The sequence below is a fragment of the Pongo abelii genome, chromosome 12, assembly GCF_028885655.2.
Source record: "Pongo abelii isolate AG06213 chromosome 12, NHGRI_mPonAbe1-v2.0_pri, whole genome shotgun sequence".
NCBI lineage: Eukaryota > Metazoa > Chordata > Mammalia > Primates > Hominidae > Pongo > Pongo abelii.
Window position 1 is genome coordinate 68,887,515 of NC_071997.2, and position 21,182 is coordinate 68,908,696.

At 35.0% G+C, this 21,182-nt stretch overlaps 1 protein-coding gene across 21 annotated transcripts in view; it reads left to right on the plus strand.

The window, feature by feature from the left end:
* WDPCP (WD repeat containing planar cell polarity effector) overlaps positions 1-21,182 on the plus strand; it is a 720,444-nt gene that overhangs the window by 329,231 nt on the left and 370,031 nt on the right. For 19 of the 21 annotated variants that reach the window (XR_008522114.1, XR_008522111.2, XR_010136176.1 and 16 more), the window contains 5 exons: positions 12,188-12,272; positions 17,631-17,678; positions 18,539-18,583; positions 20,150-20,220; positions 20,474-20,533. Coding sequence is in view for 16 of the 21 variants with exons in the window: in XM_054547451.2 (XP_054403426.1) it covers positions 12,188-12,272; positions 17,631-17,678; positions 18,539-18,583; positions 20,150-20,220; positions 20,474-20,533 (309 nt within the window). In the remaining 5 variants the exon portion in view is untranslated. Of the gene's footprint in view, positions 1-12,187; positions 12,273-12,518; positions 12,585-13,134; positions 13,541-17,630; positions 17,679-18,538; positions 18,584-20,149; positions 20,221-20,473; positions 20,534-21,182 lie in introns of all 21 variants that reach the window. The other 2 variants (XM_054547461.2, XM_054547462.2) reach the window with 2 other exon arrangements.

Genomic DNA, 21,182 nt, shown 5'->3' on the forward strand with positions numbered 1-21,182 from the left:
TCCAATTACAATATTAAATAATTCACTGCAGAATTCTTATAAACTGTGACTATTTAGGGCTTGTTTACATTTCGTTAAGAACTTGTCATAAAGACTAAGGGGCTGAGAACTTAATGGGTGCCACTACCAAATAAGGGTAGTCAAAATAGAAATAAAGCTTCTGCGATATAACACAATAACTTAACAGGAAGACCTTAATTTGTTTACCAATCAGCCATAAATATTAATAATTCATATTGGAGCTTACTTTTATATCATCTGTGAAGTTTGCTAAGCAATAGTGGGAAGATTCTTTAGGGCATAAGAAATATGAAATTTAATCCGATATTTAGATACATCAATTTACTTATAAATTATTGATATACTAATTTAAAACACTCCTTAGTCATTCAGTTAACTTTCTCCGAGAGCTTTCTAAGCAAAGTAAATTAAAGTAAAAGTTGGTCAGAAGATAGTTTCCATCGATATCCCTTTCCATGGATTAATTATACAAGTCTAAACTGACATTTGTCTCAGGGGTCAAAAGGCTCCATTTAGCACAGCATTTAGGCAGAGGGAGAGAGAGTTGAAAGAGCACTGCACAGATAATCTGTGGACAGAAATTTTAGTCCTAATTGTTCCTCTAACAAGATGATTGAATTTGTGCAAATTACTTTACCCTCATAGATTTCAGTTTCCATATTTATAAATTAAGGGGTTTAGGGTCTCTCAGAGTTGATTTATGGGAGAGGAGGTACATGGACTCTTTGGAGAAACTGCTATTCCCTGCCCAGAAAAATATTTTTAAGAATACATGAATAAAATACATAACACACACACACACACACACACACACACACACACACACAATTTAGTACGTAATTTCAGAAGGCTCTTGTGAGGATTAAATGAAATAATGAATATAAAGTGCATTTAGTAAGTATTTTAAAATGTTATCCACCTTTCTATTCCCCATGTTAGGAGGGTTCTTTAGCTTCCAAGTTTTTCTAGAAGCCATAGAAAAAAGTTTTTCAGGTCTCATTTGGAAAAGAAATATTTAAAAGTATACAACTATCAAGTTGCATGAGATATTTCACTTTTTATAAGAAGCCATTTCTTTCAGCAGTTACTAGAGTTTGTTTTTCAGAGGAGTGGGTAGCAATCTGTCATCAAAGTGTTGACAAGTGAAATCTGACAAGGTAGAGGTGGTATAGCTGCAGGCCACTCCAAAATTTTCCACTATCTTTTCTATTTGTAGATAAGGATTTCTTTTTTTTTTTTTTTTTACATTTGAGCTCACTTCATAGCAGTCGTTGATTTCTATGCTTTTCAAAACAATAACCCTGAATTGACAAATTATTTTGGTATTTAAGCATTGGTTTAGATAAGAGCATTTCAGTGTTCTCTTGCCTTTATTTTAGCTATTTAGGAGTTATTCCTGAAATTCAATTTATTTTCTCTTCAAAGGTACGTTTTTTCAATTTATTCAAGTGTAGCATAAAATTATATTTATAGAGTTTTAATCTAGAATTATCATTGTTACATTGCTAACATTTCTGTTTTCCTTGTCCTTTTATTGTTGTGGTTGAGGTACATCCTAAAAAGAATGAAGTTCATATTTTTGAAGATCAGAAAAGTAGGTATCTGTGTTGAGTGGAGGTGGTGAGAGGTGATGATGATTATTATTATTATTTGCTTATGCAGGCATACCTCCCCCCAATGCCTGATATAAACTATTGCAATTATTTTTTGAGGTCATGGAAAAAATGCACTTCAACTAGATACAAGTCTCTTTGGGATAATGGAAAATTGTGTGCAGCAAAATATTTAAAATGAGCATTAGCAAACAAGATGTTTGTATTAATAGGAACCTAGAAAATGACTCTGCAAAGGTCAGCACCGATCTTTAAATATTAGTGAAATTTAATTTGTTGCATGTAAAGAGTAGAAAGAAGAGGAAGCAGACCACAATGAAGAAGCCATTGATAAATTGTCTAAATGTCAAAACTGCTTATAATACGGAAAATGTTAAATTGACAAGATCTATTTAACTAAGTGAATTAAACCATTTGAACAATGCCCTAGAGAAATATTTTCCAAATTTAACTAAAACAAAAGATTTTAAAAGATTTTTGCCACAATTCTTTGATGAAAGTGAAGGGATTTCTACTTTTCTTTCTAGGCATAGAATTTGTTCTAACCTCTTTTAGTAAGAACGGTGCACAGATTATCTTAGAAATCTGTCACCTTTTGCTTCATGTTGAAATAGCATCATCTGACCAGTGGTTAGCAGCTGTGAAGAACCACAGTCTGGCTGGGGTCTAAATCTCTTTGGCACTTTGCACAGCACTAGCTTAATTGAGTTTAAAGAGCTTTTTATGTTATGCCCAGTTTTATTTTTTTTAAATCAGATTCTACATTCTCTTATTTTCTTTATATATAATGTTAGTGTAAAAAATTTTAAATGACTAAACATGCACAAACTTCATAACAAAGGATTAATATTATTCATACACACATAGGAATAAAGAACTTAATAGAAAGATGAGCAAAATATAGGAACAGGTAATTTATAGAGGGAACAAATTGTTTTAAAAATCCATGAAAAGATGTTTGGTTTCATTAATGAATGGAAAAATGAAACTTAAAATTACAAGATAAATTTTCACCTACCATGTTGGCAACAACTTAAAACTTGGATAATGCTGCATGCTGTTGAGGATATAGGAAAAAGTACAGTCATGTTATGGGTGGAAATGTAAATTTACCAATCATTTTGGAGGCTAATTTGGCAATACCTATCAAAATGTAAAGTGTGCATGTATATTTTCATGGTTATATTATTTGTAAGGTAAAAATTAGAAACAGATTGTTGTTTATTAAGAGAATGGATAAGTCAATTATGGTCACTGTTCAATTGAACATATTGTGGCTATTAAAAAATTAGGTAGATCTATCTGTGTATGCTAACAGAGTATCCATGATGTGGTGTTCAGTGAACAAAGCAAGTTGTATATATAGTAAAATTTTATCTTTATAAAAACACAAAACAAACAAGTCAGTATGGGTGTGCACGTGTTGTAAGTACATTTAGAAATTCTGGAAGGCCACATGCTACACTGTGCAATGGCTTCCTTCAGAGTGAGGAGGGCAGCTTGGAGGAGAACACATTAATTTTTACATCAAATACTTCTATATGTTTGCATTTTTAAAAAAACAATAAGTATGTGTTACTATTGTAATTTTAAAACCTGAGAAGAAACAAAAGACCAGTCAGGCACGGTGGCTCATACCTGTAATCCCAGCACTTTGGGAAGCTGAGGCCGGTGGATTACCTGAGGTCAGGAGTTTGAGAACAGCCTGGCCAACATGGTGAAATGCTGTCTCTATTAAAAATACAAAATTAACCTTATGTGGTGGCTGACATCTGTAATCCCAGATACTTGGGAGACTGAGGCAGGAGAATTGCTTGAACCCGGGAGGTGGAAGTTGCAGTGAGCTGAGATCGCGCCACTGCACTCCCACCTGGCTGACAAGAGTGAAACTCCATCTCCAAAAAAGAAAGAAAGAAACAAAGGACCAGACAGAGGCCTAATGCATTTAAAATTTTTTTTTGTTTTTTTTTTTGAAACTTGGTCTTGCTCTGTCATCTAGGCTGGAGTGCAGTGGTAGGACCATAGCTCATTGCACTCTCCAACTCCTGGTCTTGAGCCATCCTCCTCTGTCACCCTCCTGAGTATCTAGGAGTACAGGCAGGTGCCACCACACCTGCCTAATTTTTATTTATTTTTTGTAGAGATGGGGTCTTACTATGTTGCCCAGGCTGATCTTGAACTCCTGACTTAGAGCAATCCTTCTACCTCGGCCTCCTAAAGTCCTTGGATTATAGATGTAAGCCTCTGCACCTGGCTTTCTCTCTTCATTTTTTGCACACTTTTAGGTTCTAAAGCTTGTTTTAAAAATAGGGACTTAGTATTTTTAACATAATGCTTTGTGCTTTTGCATTTTGCTTCTATTTAGTTGCTTGGTGTTATTTGTTAAATCTGAAATTTTATAATTAAAAATGTTACCTTTGGTATTTATTGAATACTTGCAGTGGGTGCTCATTTTCAAATAAATATGTCCTGAATACTTACACTTAATATTTAGGTTGAAAAAGTGTCCTAGGCTTCTGAACTGATTTAGAACTTTATATGCCATGAGATGACAGTTGTAAAAGAGATCTAGATACACATTCAATAATAAATTTAATATTAACATTAGAAGCTAAATGTCACTAAGGGAGCTAGAACATTTATTTGATAACTGCTATTTGCCTAAACTTAAAGGATAACATTTTTAGTATTACAGACAATTAGTTATGTAATACTCACTAATAATGTTCAGCACTTTTAATCTTCAAAGCATTGTACACACTAGTTAATCCTTACAACACCCTTACAAATGTAGGTCGATATCATTATCCCTGATTTTGCAGGTGGGGAAATTGAGGCAGAGGTTAAATGATTTGGAGTAAGTTTGTCATAGCAGGATTAGAATGAAGGCATTTTTGGCTTAGAGCCCAGCATTCAGAACAGTAGAACCACACCTTTAGCGGACTTAATCTCTATGTACTTGATAAAACATTACTTCTCATTAAATCATATTGAGGTCATCTCTGCATTAAAATTCAGAACCAACGAGTTTGATCACTGTATAATCACTTTACACACACACACACACACACACACACACCATTTTCTCTTTCAAGGCTTTCTTGACACTATATTATCTTGGTCTGTCTTTTAAATTAACTCTTTATTGGAGAATTACCAGACTATCTATCTTTGACTTTATTTTTCTTCTGTGATCTTACTCAATGGCTTTCCTCTCTATTTAGAAAATTCCAAAGTAGTTTTTATGTAGTCCAGGCCTCTCCTGTATTTCTAGCTACCAGCTAGACATATCTACCCAGAGCATTTCCTTGTACCTTAATCTCCCACTGAGTCTAAAATTCAACTTATTAACAAAACTTGCTCTTCTTCTAGACTAACCTGTTTCTATGTGTGTTTCAATCCAAGTCCTGCCCTTGAAACTAGGATCAACTAGGTGGGAACAAGTCTGGGTAAGGGGTTCCTGGGAACTCGATGTGGCCAAGAAGAATAGTATTCATGGGTCCTTTGACAGGATGAAGAAGTTGAATCACAGTTTAAGAAGAAGAGCCAGAGTTACAAACTGAGGGGCAAGGCAGAAGTAAAACAGGAGACCACGTAGCCAGGTTAGTCGCTAGGAACATTGAGGTGTGTGGGTTCAGTAGTTGAGGCAGTCATTGTGAACAGATGGAATGCACTGGTACCCATTTACTGGGCACATGATGATGCAGGCATGCCTGTTCAGTGAAGGCATGGTCAAGGCAAGGGTCACTATATGAGCAGTAACCAGATCCCCATCCATTGATGGTCACTCCAGATTCTTCTCTCTTACTCCCTTACACTGCCTCTTACAAATCATCAGTGCCCATATGCTGTCGACTCTTTCTTTAAAAGATCACTTACATCCCTTTCTTTCGTTATATTCCAGCTGCCACCACCACAATTCAGGTCCTTGTTACTGAATATTAGTGTTATCCGTTCCTTTAATACCTTTCTAACAGATCACTCATATCAAACTTTCCTTCACTCCTCCAATATTTTACCCACCAGTTAATCTTCCAACAATAATTCTGATCTATTAATTATTCTTTTTAAAAATACCTTCCCAGATCAGAAACTTCATTATTCCTAATTAGCTACCTAGCAAATATAAAGTCCTAATTCCTGAGCTTGGCAAAGACTTCCTTATTATGGCCCTGATTTATCTCTTCTACCTGTGCATCAAACCAGATTGCTTATTATTCGTCAAATAAGCCTTGCATCTTTCTAATTTATACTTTTGGGTATTGTTCCCTCCTTTTTATCTATTTCCCTCTAGCAAAGTCTGACAATCCTCAAATGCCCTTTGAACCCCCCCAGCCCTTTGTGTATGTTACCAAATTAGCATTTACTACACACTTCGTATTGTTTTTGTGATTATTTTATCTGCTACCCTGATTATATGGTGTTTGATAGTAGAGGCCCATTCTATAAAACTTTGTATCTGTGACTCAGTAAACATATACATAAAGTGCTCAAATTGTGATATTTAATTGGTATTTAGATCTCATAAGGCCCTGTGAGGTACAAATGAGCCATTGTTTCTAGTACTCCATTCTTTGGGTACAATAGGTTAGTCCAAGCTTGAGGTCTCCTTATTTACCTTAGGTTCTTTGCAGTCTTCTGCTAATATACATCCATGTTAAATGTCTTATGGATGCCATGCTATCATTTATCCTTGTTATAACTACAGCAATATCTTCTATTTCTTAATTCTTTCTTTGCTATCATGTTTCACATTTGGGTTTTCTGTGCCCTCAAGCTTCCTGTCCTTCCCATGGCTGCCAAAATAGCTGACTTAAGAAACCGGGGAACTGCATAGCATACTTTACCCTGGCAGAGTACAGGTATTTTGCAGATTTATTCAGTGGCAAGTAATCTCTACTTCTAAAACATATATTTTATTTTTCAAAAGGAGATTATCAACAGTATAGTAGTGAAACTATTTCTATTTTGCATGTTACTTTCTCAAAATTTAGTCTATATGGTAAAATTATTCTTAAGACAAATAAATATTAATTTACTCTAATGTAACCCAAATTGGAGTGAAGGTATTAAAAATTGAAATTTTTTAAGGATGTAAGTATAGAGTGAAAAGGGGATTTCTAGAATTCTCACATCTCTGTCCTCAAAATTTGGGCAATCATAGATTGTCCCCTGTATAAAAAAGAGCAGTCATTCTAAATGTATGTGAAGCTCAATTTAAATCATGCTGTTTATTGTCTCATGTAGGAAGCTTGGATTCAAAATGGCCTTCTGAGACTGTCATCAATGTCTTATGTAATTAAAGAGGAAATTGTAAAAGTTAAAAAGGTGTTTAAAAATAAATGAAGTTACATTATAGGTGATTTTTTGTTTGGGTTTTTCATTCTACTATTTTCATTTGGATAATTCTTTTTCCGATTCAATATTTAATAGTTGGGCAACTTGCTATATATTTTATTCTTTCATTCTTTCATTAATTTCTCCCAGTACAGCTACTTTTATTACAGTTCTATGCCATGTGCATTGGGTTTTATTGCTCAGAGAAATGTACAAGGGCACTGAGTGGGGCAGCATTGCTCAGCTTACTTTGGTAGATGCCCCCTGACTATTTCACTACGTTTTTAATCCCTGCCCACACCCCCTTCTGAAAATGCAGAATCCAGCATTCTTCTGAAATTCTTTTCTTCTCTCCTTCAAAACAACTATTTATGCATGAATACAATATTTGAATAATACAAGCTGAGTCTTGACTACTTCCTCCAGGCGGATTTTTCAAACCAGAAAATTACCAGCATTCTTTTTAACTGGTGGCACACTTGAGTAAGATTCAAGATGTTTAGAGCTCTTTAAAAAACTTGTGTCTTTCAAAAAACCTGCATGACATATAATGCTTGAAGACTAAAAAGGATATTTATTTGGTCCTCTCCCACCTTGCCCATCTAGTTATTATTAAAGATTTTTACAAACTTGTTTTATTTACTCCATTAATTTTCTTTAGTTTTACCTGGTTTTCTTGGCAGATATTTGAAATTAAGGAAAAAAGAAGGATGAATAACCCACATTTGACTATCTTCCCCCTGTTCCCCCGCTAATGCATGACCACTTTCAAAGCCCCCTCCTTAATCACACAGATCTTGGGGAATCCACAAGAGTTGTGACATTTTGTTCACAAACCAGTCCAGTCATCTACTAATGGAAATTGGCCATTTTCTTCTCATCGATGTACCCACTACTTGCTAATTATTGCTGCTGTTTCTTCAGATGATATAGGCCACTCCTTGAACACCCATGTCTGCTTTTGCTGGATACAGATTCTGCTTTGTCTGTATACCACCACATTCACCATTCCTGCTTACTTTCTGCTGCACACCACTTCCTGCAGCCACTTCTCCGTTTCTTTTTTTTTTTTTTGAGATGGAGTCTCACTCTGTCGCCTAGGCTGGAGTGCAGTGGCGTGATCTTGACTCACTGCAATCTTTGCCTCCCGGGTTCCAGAGATTCTCCTGCCTCAGCCTCCCAAGTAGCTAGGATTACAGGTGCGTGCCACCATGCCCAGCTAATTTTTGTATTTTTAGTAGAGATGGGGTTTTGCCATGTAGGCCAGGCTGGTCTCGAACTCTTGGCCTCAAGTAATCCGCCTGCCTCAGCCTCCCAAAGTGCTGGGATTACAGGTGTGAGCCACTGCGCCTGGCCCGCTTCCCCATCCTTATATGATAGGTTCCCTGTGAGGTCACAAATGGGTCATTTTTAAAGTAGGAGAAGAATGTCTCTCTCCTTCTTTTGTCCTGTGCTTTTTAATGGGAAACTAGAGCAGTGTTGTTTGTACATCAGAGCATTTTGAGAAATACCTTGTACATTTTTCTCAGTCCTCCCACGACCATTGGACCTAGATATGGATCGTTGGGTGCTGAGCTGGAAGACAAGTCCAGGTCATAGACTCTATACTGTACTATGCTGAGGATTTCCCATGTTCAAAGGTAGAGAATTAATGGCTTGACTCTTGGCTTTGAAGCTCTTCACAGATCTCATTTTGCTTATTCTCCTTGAAACACTGTAATTTTTGATTAATTTAGGACTTTCAAACTTAGTGAAGATATGGGGAGTGGATCTATCAGTTTTTCAAGTAAAAGGTGTTTTTTCTGCCTCTTAGAAATAGCCAGTGCAGATTATAGTGAAAACTACACTACACTCTCCATTTCTGTTATCAGGAGGAAGTTTTGACAAATTATTACTAAATTGACTTAAACTGAAATACAGAATTTCAAGTGTTGTCTTCTTTTGATATGTAAGTAAAGGTGCAGTTTTTTGGTTTCATCTATAAAATTTTATCTATTTAATTTACATGATAAGACATTTTTATATAGCAACAAACAGCTAAACTTCAGCCTTGTCTTATGCAGATTGTCATAAATTAGTATTACTGGTATCTGAATAAAAACTAAATTGAGGAATATTTTTATTTTTCTAGTATAGTCTAGAAGTTGGTGACTTTTGATGCTCAGTGTCAGAGGAAGTATACACCTGTTTTACCATCTCTTTGCTTTCTTACTTGGAATGGAATATTAACCCATTTGCATGTCCTAATTCAAATACCTTCTCTTGTGTAGTAACTTCTCCACATCTGGATGTTTTTCCTTCATAAACCTACTGTTGTGCTTAGTACTTATTTATTTCATACTGTGAGATTACCATATAAGGTCAGAGATCATATTTATTATTTTTTTTCCGTACAAATTTGCGTAGTGATGGATATACTGAGTAACAGCAAGCAGCAACTACAGTGTTAAGGTAATTGAGTAAGTGTATCCTGAAAGCAGTCCTGATGGAGGTATTTTATTATACCCATTTTATAGCTGGGGACTCTTAGAAATAGAGAAGTTAGGTAATTAGTCCAAGTTAGCTACTAAGCTGAGAAATTAGAATAAGAAAACAGGCAGATTCTAGAATCCACCCATTAAGCTAAATAGATGCAAAATAAATATTTAATTCATTAACTGATGTTTTAAAACAAACATTCCAGTCCTCACATTTCCAAGTGAAAAGGCTGCAGTTTACTTATTCTAATACAGTAAGTATTTTAGTTAAGAAAAAAACAACTGTAAGATGACAATTCTAAAATAAGCTTCATAAAACTAACTGAAAGCAATTCCAAATAACACTGCATTGGAAACATTTTGAGTAATAGTAGGCTCACTAGAGTCACTTCCAAAATGACAACTCTGAAAGATAATACTCAGTTGAACTGAAAAATTAGTAACTAGTTTAATATCCCTTTTTCTCTACTGCTTGCTGATAATGAACTGCATTTTTTCTCTTAGTAATGCAGTCCACTAGCTTTCCAACTCCATACCTGTATACAATGGCAGCCAGCATCTAGGCACAGCAGAGCAGATCTGGGGATTGAGGGGTTCCTCATTTTATCTCTTACCTTTAAAGGCATTTAATGCACGGAAGAAAGTAAATTCAGATCAACCCAAACTTTACTATCGTAGCCTGTTTCCTCCTTACCCTTTCCTACTTCACCTTTCTATCACTATCCACTGTGCACTTTAATCTACTGTCATACTTGGGTCATGCCATCTTTTTTTTTTTTTTTGAGACGGAGTCTCGCTCTGTCGCCCAGGCTAGAGTGCAGTGGCAGTGATCTCGGCACACTGCAAGCTCCGCCTCCCGCGTTCACGCCATTCTCCTGCCTCAGCCTCCCCAGTGGCTGTGACTACAGGCGCCCGCCACCACGCCCGGCTAATTTTTTGTATTTTTAGTAGAGACGGGGTTTCACCGTGTTAGCCAGGATGGTCTTGATCTCCTGACCCTGTGATCCGCCCGCCTCGGCCTTCCAAAGTACTGGGATTACAGGCGTGAGCCACCGCGCCCGGCCGGGTCACGCCATCTTTGCATCTATATATACTCCCTCCCACAACTCTGTCTACCCCAATACAGTAGAGTACTGTGGTTGCAAACAGACTCCCGAGCTAGTCTGTGTAGATCCAAAGCCTGCCTCCACCACCTGCTAGCTATGTTACCACTCTGTGTCTAAGTTTCCTCATTACAGGAATACTGATGGTATTACCTCAAAGAGTAGCTATGAGGATTAAGAGAGTTAATACATGTAAAATGTTTGGAACAAGTAAGTGTTATCACCATCATTTTCTTCCTCATCTTTTTCTCCATCATCATCATCATCATCGTCATCATCTTCATCATCATCATCATCATCATCATCATCATCATCATCATCTGGTGAAATCCTATCCTTCTTTGAGGACCCACTAACATTTCACAACTTCTCTGAGCTTTCTTATAGCCCAGCTGTTCAGGCAGCATTGGGCCCCTCTTGTGTGCTGCCACATTTTTCGCTCTGCCATTTCAGTCCGTAGCATACTGTATCTCATTAGTTCAACATGCATCTGTTTCTTGATTGTAAGTGCATTGAGATCAAATAAATGTAAGGATGAAGGGCGGGCCGAGGAAGTTTGTACTATGTCTGAAATTATTTTGGATTATCACTCATATGGATATTATGGGAAATATTTTTAGTCACTCCTAATGTTAAAGAAGCTGAAGGATTTTTCCTCCATTAAAATATGTCTTAAAATATTTTTCAAACTTTGTCATTTGGAAGTTTACTGGAAAGAACATTTCTTTCATGATTCTATAAAGAAAATGTCCACAGTTTAAATTATTGTATATATTTCTAATATGTAGTATAACATACAGTATAGTACTATATGTACTTCCAAGCAAACATTTGAAAATTATATAAATTCCTTTCAAACTTTTGTAAAATGTTGACCTTTTTTCTAATGCAGACTAGCCTTCTCCCAATCAGTCTAAATCAATGAGGTAGTACTTGATTAAAAGAAAAAAAGTATTCATAGTTACTTCCATCCCTAGCCCCTGCTAGGGGGAAGACAGGATGTATATTATTACCATTTTGTTTTTTCAAAAAAAACCCCATAGAATAAAATATCTGGATCCATCATGACATGCAGATTAACATACTAAGTTGAATGCTAATGTGGTTTCAGAGTTTACTTTTAAGTAATTATGTTTCTTATAATAGTAACTATATACCATTTACCTTGCAAATTCCACTTTAATTAGCCTGTTTGTATGTAGGATATTGTAAATATTTGCTTTATATACAAAAAATGCACCACAAAATGTGCTCGTACTTAATAACTACCAACAGATGTTTCCTTTCCTTAAAATAAAACTTAAAAAAATGCTTAAATACTAAATAATTCTAAATATACTCAGAGCCTTAACCAAACATATGCTATTGAAAACCCAAATACTATATATATTCTTCTTACCACATTTCTCAATGTGATGACATACTAAATCCAGGAAAAGAAGTGTATTTTTCCTCTTTCTAGAGTTTATTTCTGGATGGTTAACCAAGGATACACTAGAGCATGTTTATTCTAATGGACCATATTTCAAATAACAGTTGTGGCGAATGATTCTTTTTACTATTTCTAAGGTATCTTGGTTTTATTGGCAATAGAAGATAATTAATTGGCACCTCTTTTTAATTATTTTTTAAACAGGACAGAGATTCCTTCTGCCATCAGATGTCTTTCTGCTTGACTGAACTGCACCTGTGGTCTTTGAAGAATACCTTACACATTGCGGGTAAATGAGCTCTGGATTAATTTCAATATTTTTCAAATATGTTACACCATTATAAATAAGTACTAGCAAAGGTTAGAGCCTGAATTCTCCAGCTGGAGTTGCATTCTTTCTTTATTCTTAATGAAAAATTGGTTAATGGAAAATAATTCCTTTTAATTACTCTTACTAACTTAATATTTGCAGCTTGAGTTAGGTTTTCAGTTTTGAAAATTAATCTTACTGGCTTAATGTTTGTTCTCTCTTAAGATACACATGAGCCTGGGAGGTTGACGCTGCAGTGAGCCAAGATCGTGTCACTGTGCTCTAGCCCAGGTGACAGAGTGAGACCCTGTCTCTAAAATAATAAATAAATAATAAAATTTATTGAACTGTAAAAAAAAAAAGATACATGTTCAGTTTTTTTTCTGGGATTCTTCATAATAACATTTATATTCATAAATATGTACAGGATTGCTAATGGTAAAGGCATTTCTATTTGATATTAAAATAACATTTCAAACATAGCTAAGATATACGATTATTTTCATGTTTTTTGTTTTTCACAATTTTGGGGGGGAGAATAATATGTGTGTTTTAACAATGCTTATTAACATAGGATACAGTATACTTTATAAGAAATATCTTTATAAAAATCTTTATACAAAGTAACACTTGTATTTAGGAGAATATTATTTATATCTTTTAAGCATCATTACTAAGAAAATGATTTACCTTACAAAGTATTGTTTCTTCATATCAAATACAGAATTAAGGATGACTGTGATATTTTCATCAAGTTTATCTGCTTTAAAATGTATAAAGATTGAAATTTCAGTAAAAGTAGATTTAACATTTGTTTTCTTCCTCCTAAAACTCTTCTAAGATGCCAATAAAGGAATAAAAATAAAGAAGGTATAAACCCTTTCGACAGAGGGGACAACTGAAATTGGACAAATTTTGGAAGATGGGAGGGAAAGAGGAATTAGCAGAGCTGAAAAACCTGAATATAAATTGCCTGCAGAGGAGAGTTCCAATGACAGCCAATTTATGACTCAAAATTCTGGAAAGATACAGAAATTTGAGGAGCCAGATATTGTAGAAGATGGTATGTGTCATGAGAGTGCCAGTAAAGGGACATGAAAGTTTGCAGAAAAAGTTGTGAGATACCTTTCATGCTGTGGAAATATTTAATTAAGGATGCTCTAAAGTTGGGAACACCAGGGGCAGTAGAAGAAGACCTGCTGAACTGAAAACAGGCATGAGATGGAAGGAAGCCTACATACTGATGGGTGAGGTCTTCTTAATCCCACTTGGTTCTGAGAATGTCATACCTATTTGCACTTTCCAAGAAAGAAGGAGCTTGAGATATTCCTCTCTGGAATGACTGCATGACCCTAGAAAGAAGACCTATGTACATAGATGTTTGAGGGAGTCCTTTGGTGAAATACCCCGGTCCTTGGCTTATCAGTGAAGCCCACCAGTTGGCAAACTCTATTTGTGTACACAGGGCTTCCAATCAGTTTTTTAGTGCCTCACTTGTAAATACAAACAGAGAACTAAGGATCACTAGATATTTGAGGAATATCTTCAACAGGAAAGAAAACAAAATGAATAGGTGAATGGATCTCTGAAGAAACAGAGATAATGTAGGAAGGGAGGAAAAAAGTACAACAGAGACCTAAGGAAAAATACTAAATCCATGAAGCAAGAAACAAAAACAAAAGCTTCAGAAAACATTTGAAGTTATACAGGTCTCTTGGAAATTAAAAATATGTTGCAGAAAAAATTCAAAATTCAAAAGTGTAAAAGAAATCTCAGAAAATAGAAAAAAGAAATCCCAAAGTGGATTTATTTTACTGCTGGTGGAAATCTTTAATTGAAATGTTTTCTTCTTTAATCATAATTGCCCATTTTTCATCTTATTCCCTTATTCTCATATATCTAGGTTTTATGCTTCTTTGAGATGGTCAGTCTTTTAATCGCTTGACATTCTCCTAGTTCATTGGGCCTTCTTCACTTAACTTCCTACCCAGCTTGGACCCCATGGTTGGAAGTTTGAGCTATTCCATCTTCATCCCCTTTTACCCCTCGTCCTCTGTCCGTGCCCAGCAAATTCCTTCCCTGCCCCTTCATGTGTCCTCAAGTTTTCTGTCCCTGTTCCTTCTATTCTGAGTCAGTGAATGGTTTTTAGAGAAGAATCACACAGTGGTGCACAGTAGCCCCATGAGAATAGTCTTCAATCCCAACTGCATTTTTGCAGGGCCTACCCATTCTCTCTATTGAGACATTCTTCTATTTAACCTTTTGTGACTCCTACTTCTTTAGGGCTCAGCTTTATTAAGTCACTTAGAGAAGCCTTTCCTGCTATCTAGACTAAATTAGTAACCCTGTTAATGTGCTCTTATTATGCTTAATGTTTATTTTTTAAATGTTTGAAATAATCACAAACTTATAGAAAAATTGTCAGTCAGAGAATTTTTTTTCTTGAACCATTTGAGAGTTGTAGCCTGATGCTTTATCACCTCCAAATACATTCATATATATGTCCTACAAAAAGGATTTTGTCCTGCATTACTGTATAGCCATTGAAATCAGGAAATTAACAATGATGTACTTCAGTCTAAATGGACCAGTTCACCAATTGTCCCATCATTGTTCCTTTTTTAGGAAAAGGATTTTGTTCACAGTAACACATTGCATTGTTATCATGTTTCTTTAGTGTCCTTCATTCTGGGTTATCCTTCATCCTTCTTCTTTTTTTTTTTAAACTTTCATGACCTTAACATTTTTGAAGATATTAGGCCAGTTATTGTGTAGGATGATTGTAAATTTGGTTATATTTGAAATTTCCTCACAATTAGATTCAGGTTATGCATTTCAATGCATCCTATCAGGTGGTGCATAATTTCAATTTGTCTCTTTCCTGATGATATTCATGATTACCTGATAAGATAGTGTCTGCTAGGCTTCTCCACTGCAAAGTTACTTTCTTCTTTATGATTAGTAAGTATTTCATAGGGGAGTACCTTGAAGTTATGTAAATATTCTGTTCCTCATCACGCTTTAAATATATTATTATATATGATCAATTTATTTTATCTCTGTGGACTCAAGTTTTCCACTTTTTGGAGTTGTTATAGTCATATCATTATTTTATTTTATTTCATTATGTATTTTGATGTTTAAATTGTCCCTGATGTGGCCAGAGGGACCCTCTTCAAGCTGGCTTCTCTGTCTTTTTGACATGTCCCTGTCAAAATCTGAGTACTTTAATTCTTTCTGGTACAAGAAATGTTCCAGATTCATGTTGTAATTTCCTTTCCCTAGCCTAGGAATCAGTCACTTCTCTAAGGAGCTTTGTTCCTTTTAGAGGGCAAGGGTGTCTAGAAGCCAAGTTCTGCTTTAGGTGCACTCATTATTGGACTATTGCTACTCCCAGGGCCTCTCAGTGGACAGAGCTTGCAGAATGTATGTGTGTATGTATACACACATATTTACATCCACATTTATTTCTGTATCTATCTCTCTATATTGAAACCATGAGTTCACACTGGTACATCTCATTCCTATCTACCACCATAGGGTTCATTCTAATTTTCTCCCTTTCCGTATTTGTATTTTTCTTCTCAGACAATGGGAAACCTGGAGCTCCCCTATTTTTTATTTATTGACTTATCACTCACCCTGTTTGCAGTCAATCCGCTATCTCTGTGGCTACTGCCTCCCCTGTATGGATACCCTTCTCACCCCATGTGGGATTTGATATACCATGTTGGGCTGCCCCCGTATGTAAATGTCCTCCTTACCTTGTTTAGCCTCTAATACCCCACACCAGGCTGTTGTTTCATGTGAGTGTTCTTACCCTGCTGGAGTTCTAACACACCATGTCAGGCTGACTCTCTGAATGGACACCTTCCCCATCCAGCTCTGGTACCCACTGTAGGGCAAGTTTTCTTAACTGGATGCTCACCTTATTATGCTTGTGTTTTGACAGTCCCACTCTGGGCCAGATGCAGTAGGTCAGACTTGTGCACATAATTCAGGATTCTTTATGATCTTCATAGTTCTATTCTAGAGTTGTGATATATATTTGGATGTATGGAATGATGGGTATAATTATAGGTGGAATATTTTAATAGAGATATTGTCTGCATACGTAGTGCCTGTGGTTCTTAGATTAAAAAAAAGCCTTTTTATTGAAGTATAATGTATGTACTGAAAAGTGTAAAGATCATAAGATTATGTTGTGAACCATCAGAATGTGAAAGCACCCATAAAATCACCATCCAGGACAACAAATAAAATATCAGTATCCAAGAAGTCCTACTCATGATTTTTCGCAATAAATCCTTATTGGATATATTCAGTCTAACCAGTAGACATAAACTGCATTCTTTAAAATTGTATGCCTATACTAATGGCATGATGAATAAAATAGAGCTTTAACAAGTACACGCAATTGACTATTTTGAAAGACTATATTTGAAAAGTTAATTATAGCAGTAATACTTTTTTTGAAGTTTTATCATTCAGTTTGAGAAAGTCTGGAGCAGTCAGTCACTAGGGGGCAGCCTGTACTGCTTCCTCCTCTTTAGAAACAGTTGTATACTCTTTATCCTTATGTTAGTAACTGAGAATTATTTTGCATGGAAGAAAACAAATGTTCCTTCAATGAAAGAAATATTTTATTATTCATAGATATGAAGAAAATGGACAAAATTATTTTGTTCTCTTATATTTAAATTGGAATAATTCCTTGGTTAAATGAATCTTGACATCCGGGAAGCCCAGCTTTGCTTCTTAGGTAGCCCCAGCAAAGTGTCCGAATTTAGGTTTAGAAGGGGATTTCCCTGTCTAAACAAGTTTCGGATAATAATTTATCCAAACCTTCCTCTAATCTTACTTTTCTCTTCTGCGGATTTCTCCCAAGTGCTGTAGGATAAGAACTAGACTCTTGAGCTAAATTGGAGAAAAGAAAACCACAGCTCAGACTCCAACAGGGCATTTTCTTCCATCCACTGATTTCATTTGGCATTGCTTAGTGGCAGTTCCTTTTGGTAGCACCCTGTGAAGAATATCAGAGGATGTGTGAAAGAGAAAACTTGGTCTTTCTTGATTTCAGTTCTTTACTAATCTTTTTCTCATGCCATTCTAGTTTTGTGTAAATCTTTTCTCATTAGATTGATAAACTTTCCAGTTTCTGCATATCTCTAGAATAGATGAACTCATCTCCAGATGCTTTTGAGCCATTTTATTTCTAGTAACATAAGGAGACTGTTTCTGCTTTTCTCCCTATCCTTCCCCTAATATAGTATGGCTTGGCTTCTTATTCTCTGGGACTTTTAAATCATAATTTAATGTTATTTCTCCTTTCTATAGATAGAGACATTGGGATCTACCAGTATTATGACAAGAAAGATCCACCAGGTAAAGTACCTATTCTGTGCAATTAATTTTTATTAACTAAATATTCTAAACCATGAAATACTGACCATTAAAAGCTGTCTTCTTATGAGCTTTAGATACATTCTAGAATTTTAAGAAAAGTCCTTTCAGTTCTTTAGAAAAATGCTGAGGTTGATATCTATCTGTTCTATATAAAATAAAGTAGTATCGAGAAAATGCTGTAGAAAGACATGAAAATTTTCATTTTACTGCTGATCAGGCTGATAACAGGGCAGTCTATTCACGTTTATTTATCAGTGTCCCAGTAGAGGGCATTGTTAATGCATGGGTCCTACTGATGCTGGCCTCCTGAATCTTCACCTGATATCTGAAATAGGCATTTCTGAGTGAATGATCAATTTTCTTTATCTGATTAATCCTGCTAATCCCAGAAGTTTTATGATGGGCCAAAAGGTCTTTCTAGCTAGAGTTACTTCCTGTTTTGGTCTCCGTTGAAGTGGGCTTGTGTGAGCATCCTGTGTGCTTAGCTTAGTGGTTAATAGGCTGACTTCATGGTTCTGATGACAGACTGAAGCAGATTCTGTTCTGGGCTCTGTTGCAGTTCTCTTTCCTATCTGATCAGATTGGAAGCTCAGGATATTGGTCCACCTGTTGTGCCCTTTCACTGCAAATTTAGGAAATATCTCTATGAAATGGAAACATCCAAATTATGGCATTTTTTTCAACTGTCCTTTTAGAACCTAAGCATAATTTATTAATCTCAGTAATGCACGTAATGTTAATAATACCTTATACGTGTACATATTAAAATACAAGGCATTATAATAAAAATAAATTCTACTTTTGTTTTTTTCTTTCTATCCCTACTGCCACAATATCAGCGACAGAACATGGTAACTTAGAAGAGAAGCAGAAGCTGGCAGAGTGTAAGCTTACTTTATATTTTTTGGAATTATTATAAAACTGGAAAGTTCAGTATTATAAAATATTCATCTGGAACAAAGAGGAAACATTATTCCCTCCAAATTTCTTAAATTCCTATTACTTAGGAATATAAACATATAAGTAACAATTGTATTTGTCAGGCCTTTCTAATTTAGATCGTTGAAATCTCTATTCAATTTTGATAAAATGTATGTTTATATAAACATAAAATTTCATAATGAACTATGTATTAGTTAGTATATTTAGGATAATTATACCAAGCTTAAATTCTGATAGTAACATTTAATTATACATACTTTGCCTAAATTGTTGACATGTCTTACCCATTTTTAAGAAAATAATATTTGTAATATCAGTATTAGCATTTTATTCACTCTAGTCTTTTCTGATCTCCAGTATATAAGTATGTTGTATATATTACGGCAACAATGTAATACGGTTTTAATGACATAGAATTAAACATACATTAAGATTTTTTTGGATTATAGTTAGAGCTGAAAATCCCATTTGTTCTCTTGTTTTTTAAATGATTGAACTGACATTTAATTTTAAAAAATAATGTATTTGTAGCTGCAACGCAGATTTAAAAATTTGCATATACGTTCTACATCAAAATTGTTTATAGACCCAAATTCATTTGCTTAAATAAGATGTATAGCAATTCTACTCTCAAATTTAAGTATCTATGTATACTATATATATGTATATGTACATACAACACACATATAAGCACAAATACAGATACAACTCTTGTTTAGAATTATTAATGAGGAGAATACAAAGATGAATTCATTTTTCTGATAAAATAGACATGTTTAACATTTTAAAATTATTTTAAACAGAACTATTTTTAATTTATTTTAGGCTAACATGATGACTCTACTAAATAATTTTATCTTTCAATTAAATTTATTTAAAGCAAAACGAAGGCTTATCATTATTCAATTGTGGTGTATACTTTAAAGATAACTGTTTTAAATTAAAAAGAGCACTATTAGGGCCTAATTTGTTAAAACTTGGATTTCCCTCAGATTTTTCCATAGTTTTAAAGTGTGGAGCTTTAATGCTTAACTTCATATATTTTTATGTACAGTTTTATTTTTTATTTCTTTTCATTTTATTTTATTTCTTTGCTCATTATATTCATTTACTCATGATAATTTTTTTTTTTTAGGTCTGAGTAGGTTACTTGTAGAATTTGGAATTTCTTTTGGATTGAACATTTAATTATTTACATGAAAAAGTTAGTAAAGAGTACGTCATTTACCATGAATTACTAGATTCACAACCCTAGCAAACTTTCCCAGGGATTCTCCAAGCCTTGTTGGTTGTCATCGTAAAATTATGATTAGGGAGATTGTTTTGTGGTAAAAATCCTGTTCCTATGACAAAGCCTCTCATAAGGCTGTCATTTGATGATGGAAATGAAGCCCACTTCCTCTCGATTATAGAGGTGTTTTATTTTAATCTTCGTAAGGCACACTGCTAAGCAGAATTTCCTTTTTAAATCTTGTTTAACTAACTGTAGTACATGTTTTATTTGCCAGCACGAGATTATCCTTGGACGCTCAAAAACAGACGCCCAGAAAAACTCCGAGACTCGCTCAAAGAGTTGGAGGTATCTTTCAAAAAGTTTCAAAAATGGCAACAAACAAATCTGTTTTTAAAACATCTTTCAACAGCTTTAATTTTCATAAAGGATCAACTCTCATGGTGATGATAGCTTTGCTTTTGTCCAGTGATGAGTTCCAAAACAGTTGCATCTTTGTGTGGCATGTTGATCTTTTTTTGCTTGCAAATCAGAGGCACTTTAACTGATAATGACAATGTGTACAGCCAACTACGCTCTCTCTTTTTCTGTTGTACTTCAGGAGCTGATGCAAAACAGTCGGTGTGTGCTGAGCAAATGGAAGAACAAATATGTCTGTCAGGTAAAATGATTTGACAAGCCTTTGCAGTGTTTAACCAATGGAGCTGAAAACTATGTAGTAATTGGTATTCTTGTGTTATGTTAGGTAATGGACAAAAACTTTTTTAGCAGTGGTTATTTCATAGTTTGAATTCTAGTTGTTCTAGAGCTAACATTAGACAGATTGACACAGGCCACCAGGCTCATTAATCAGTATTAATCAGTATAGTTGTATTGACATACAAACACTAATAAAAATCTTTTCATATTGTATTTTTTTGTTTGAAGTTGTCTGAATGTTGTAGTAGATGTTTGCTGGCATAGATTTAATAATATTTTTGAGTGAAGATGGAACCACAGGGCAAAAGACTTTTTGGCATACTACTCTTGTAAGCATTTGTGAATATCATTGCTTATGCAAATCAACAAGCCGACTACATACAGTTAGACCCATCATAACAAGACATTTAGTCTTACTTTTTGAACCCTGTAAGCTGTGCTGTTTACTATGGTAGCCACTAGTCATATGTGGCTGAATAATTAAATAAAATAAATTCAGTTCTTCAGTTGCACTACCCGCATTTAAGTGTTCAATAGCCACATGTTATCATATTGGACAGTGCAGATACAGAACATTTCCATCTCAGACAGTTCTATTGGACAATAGTGTT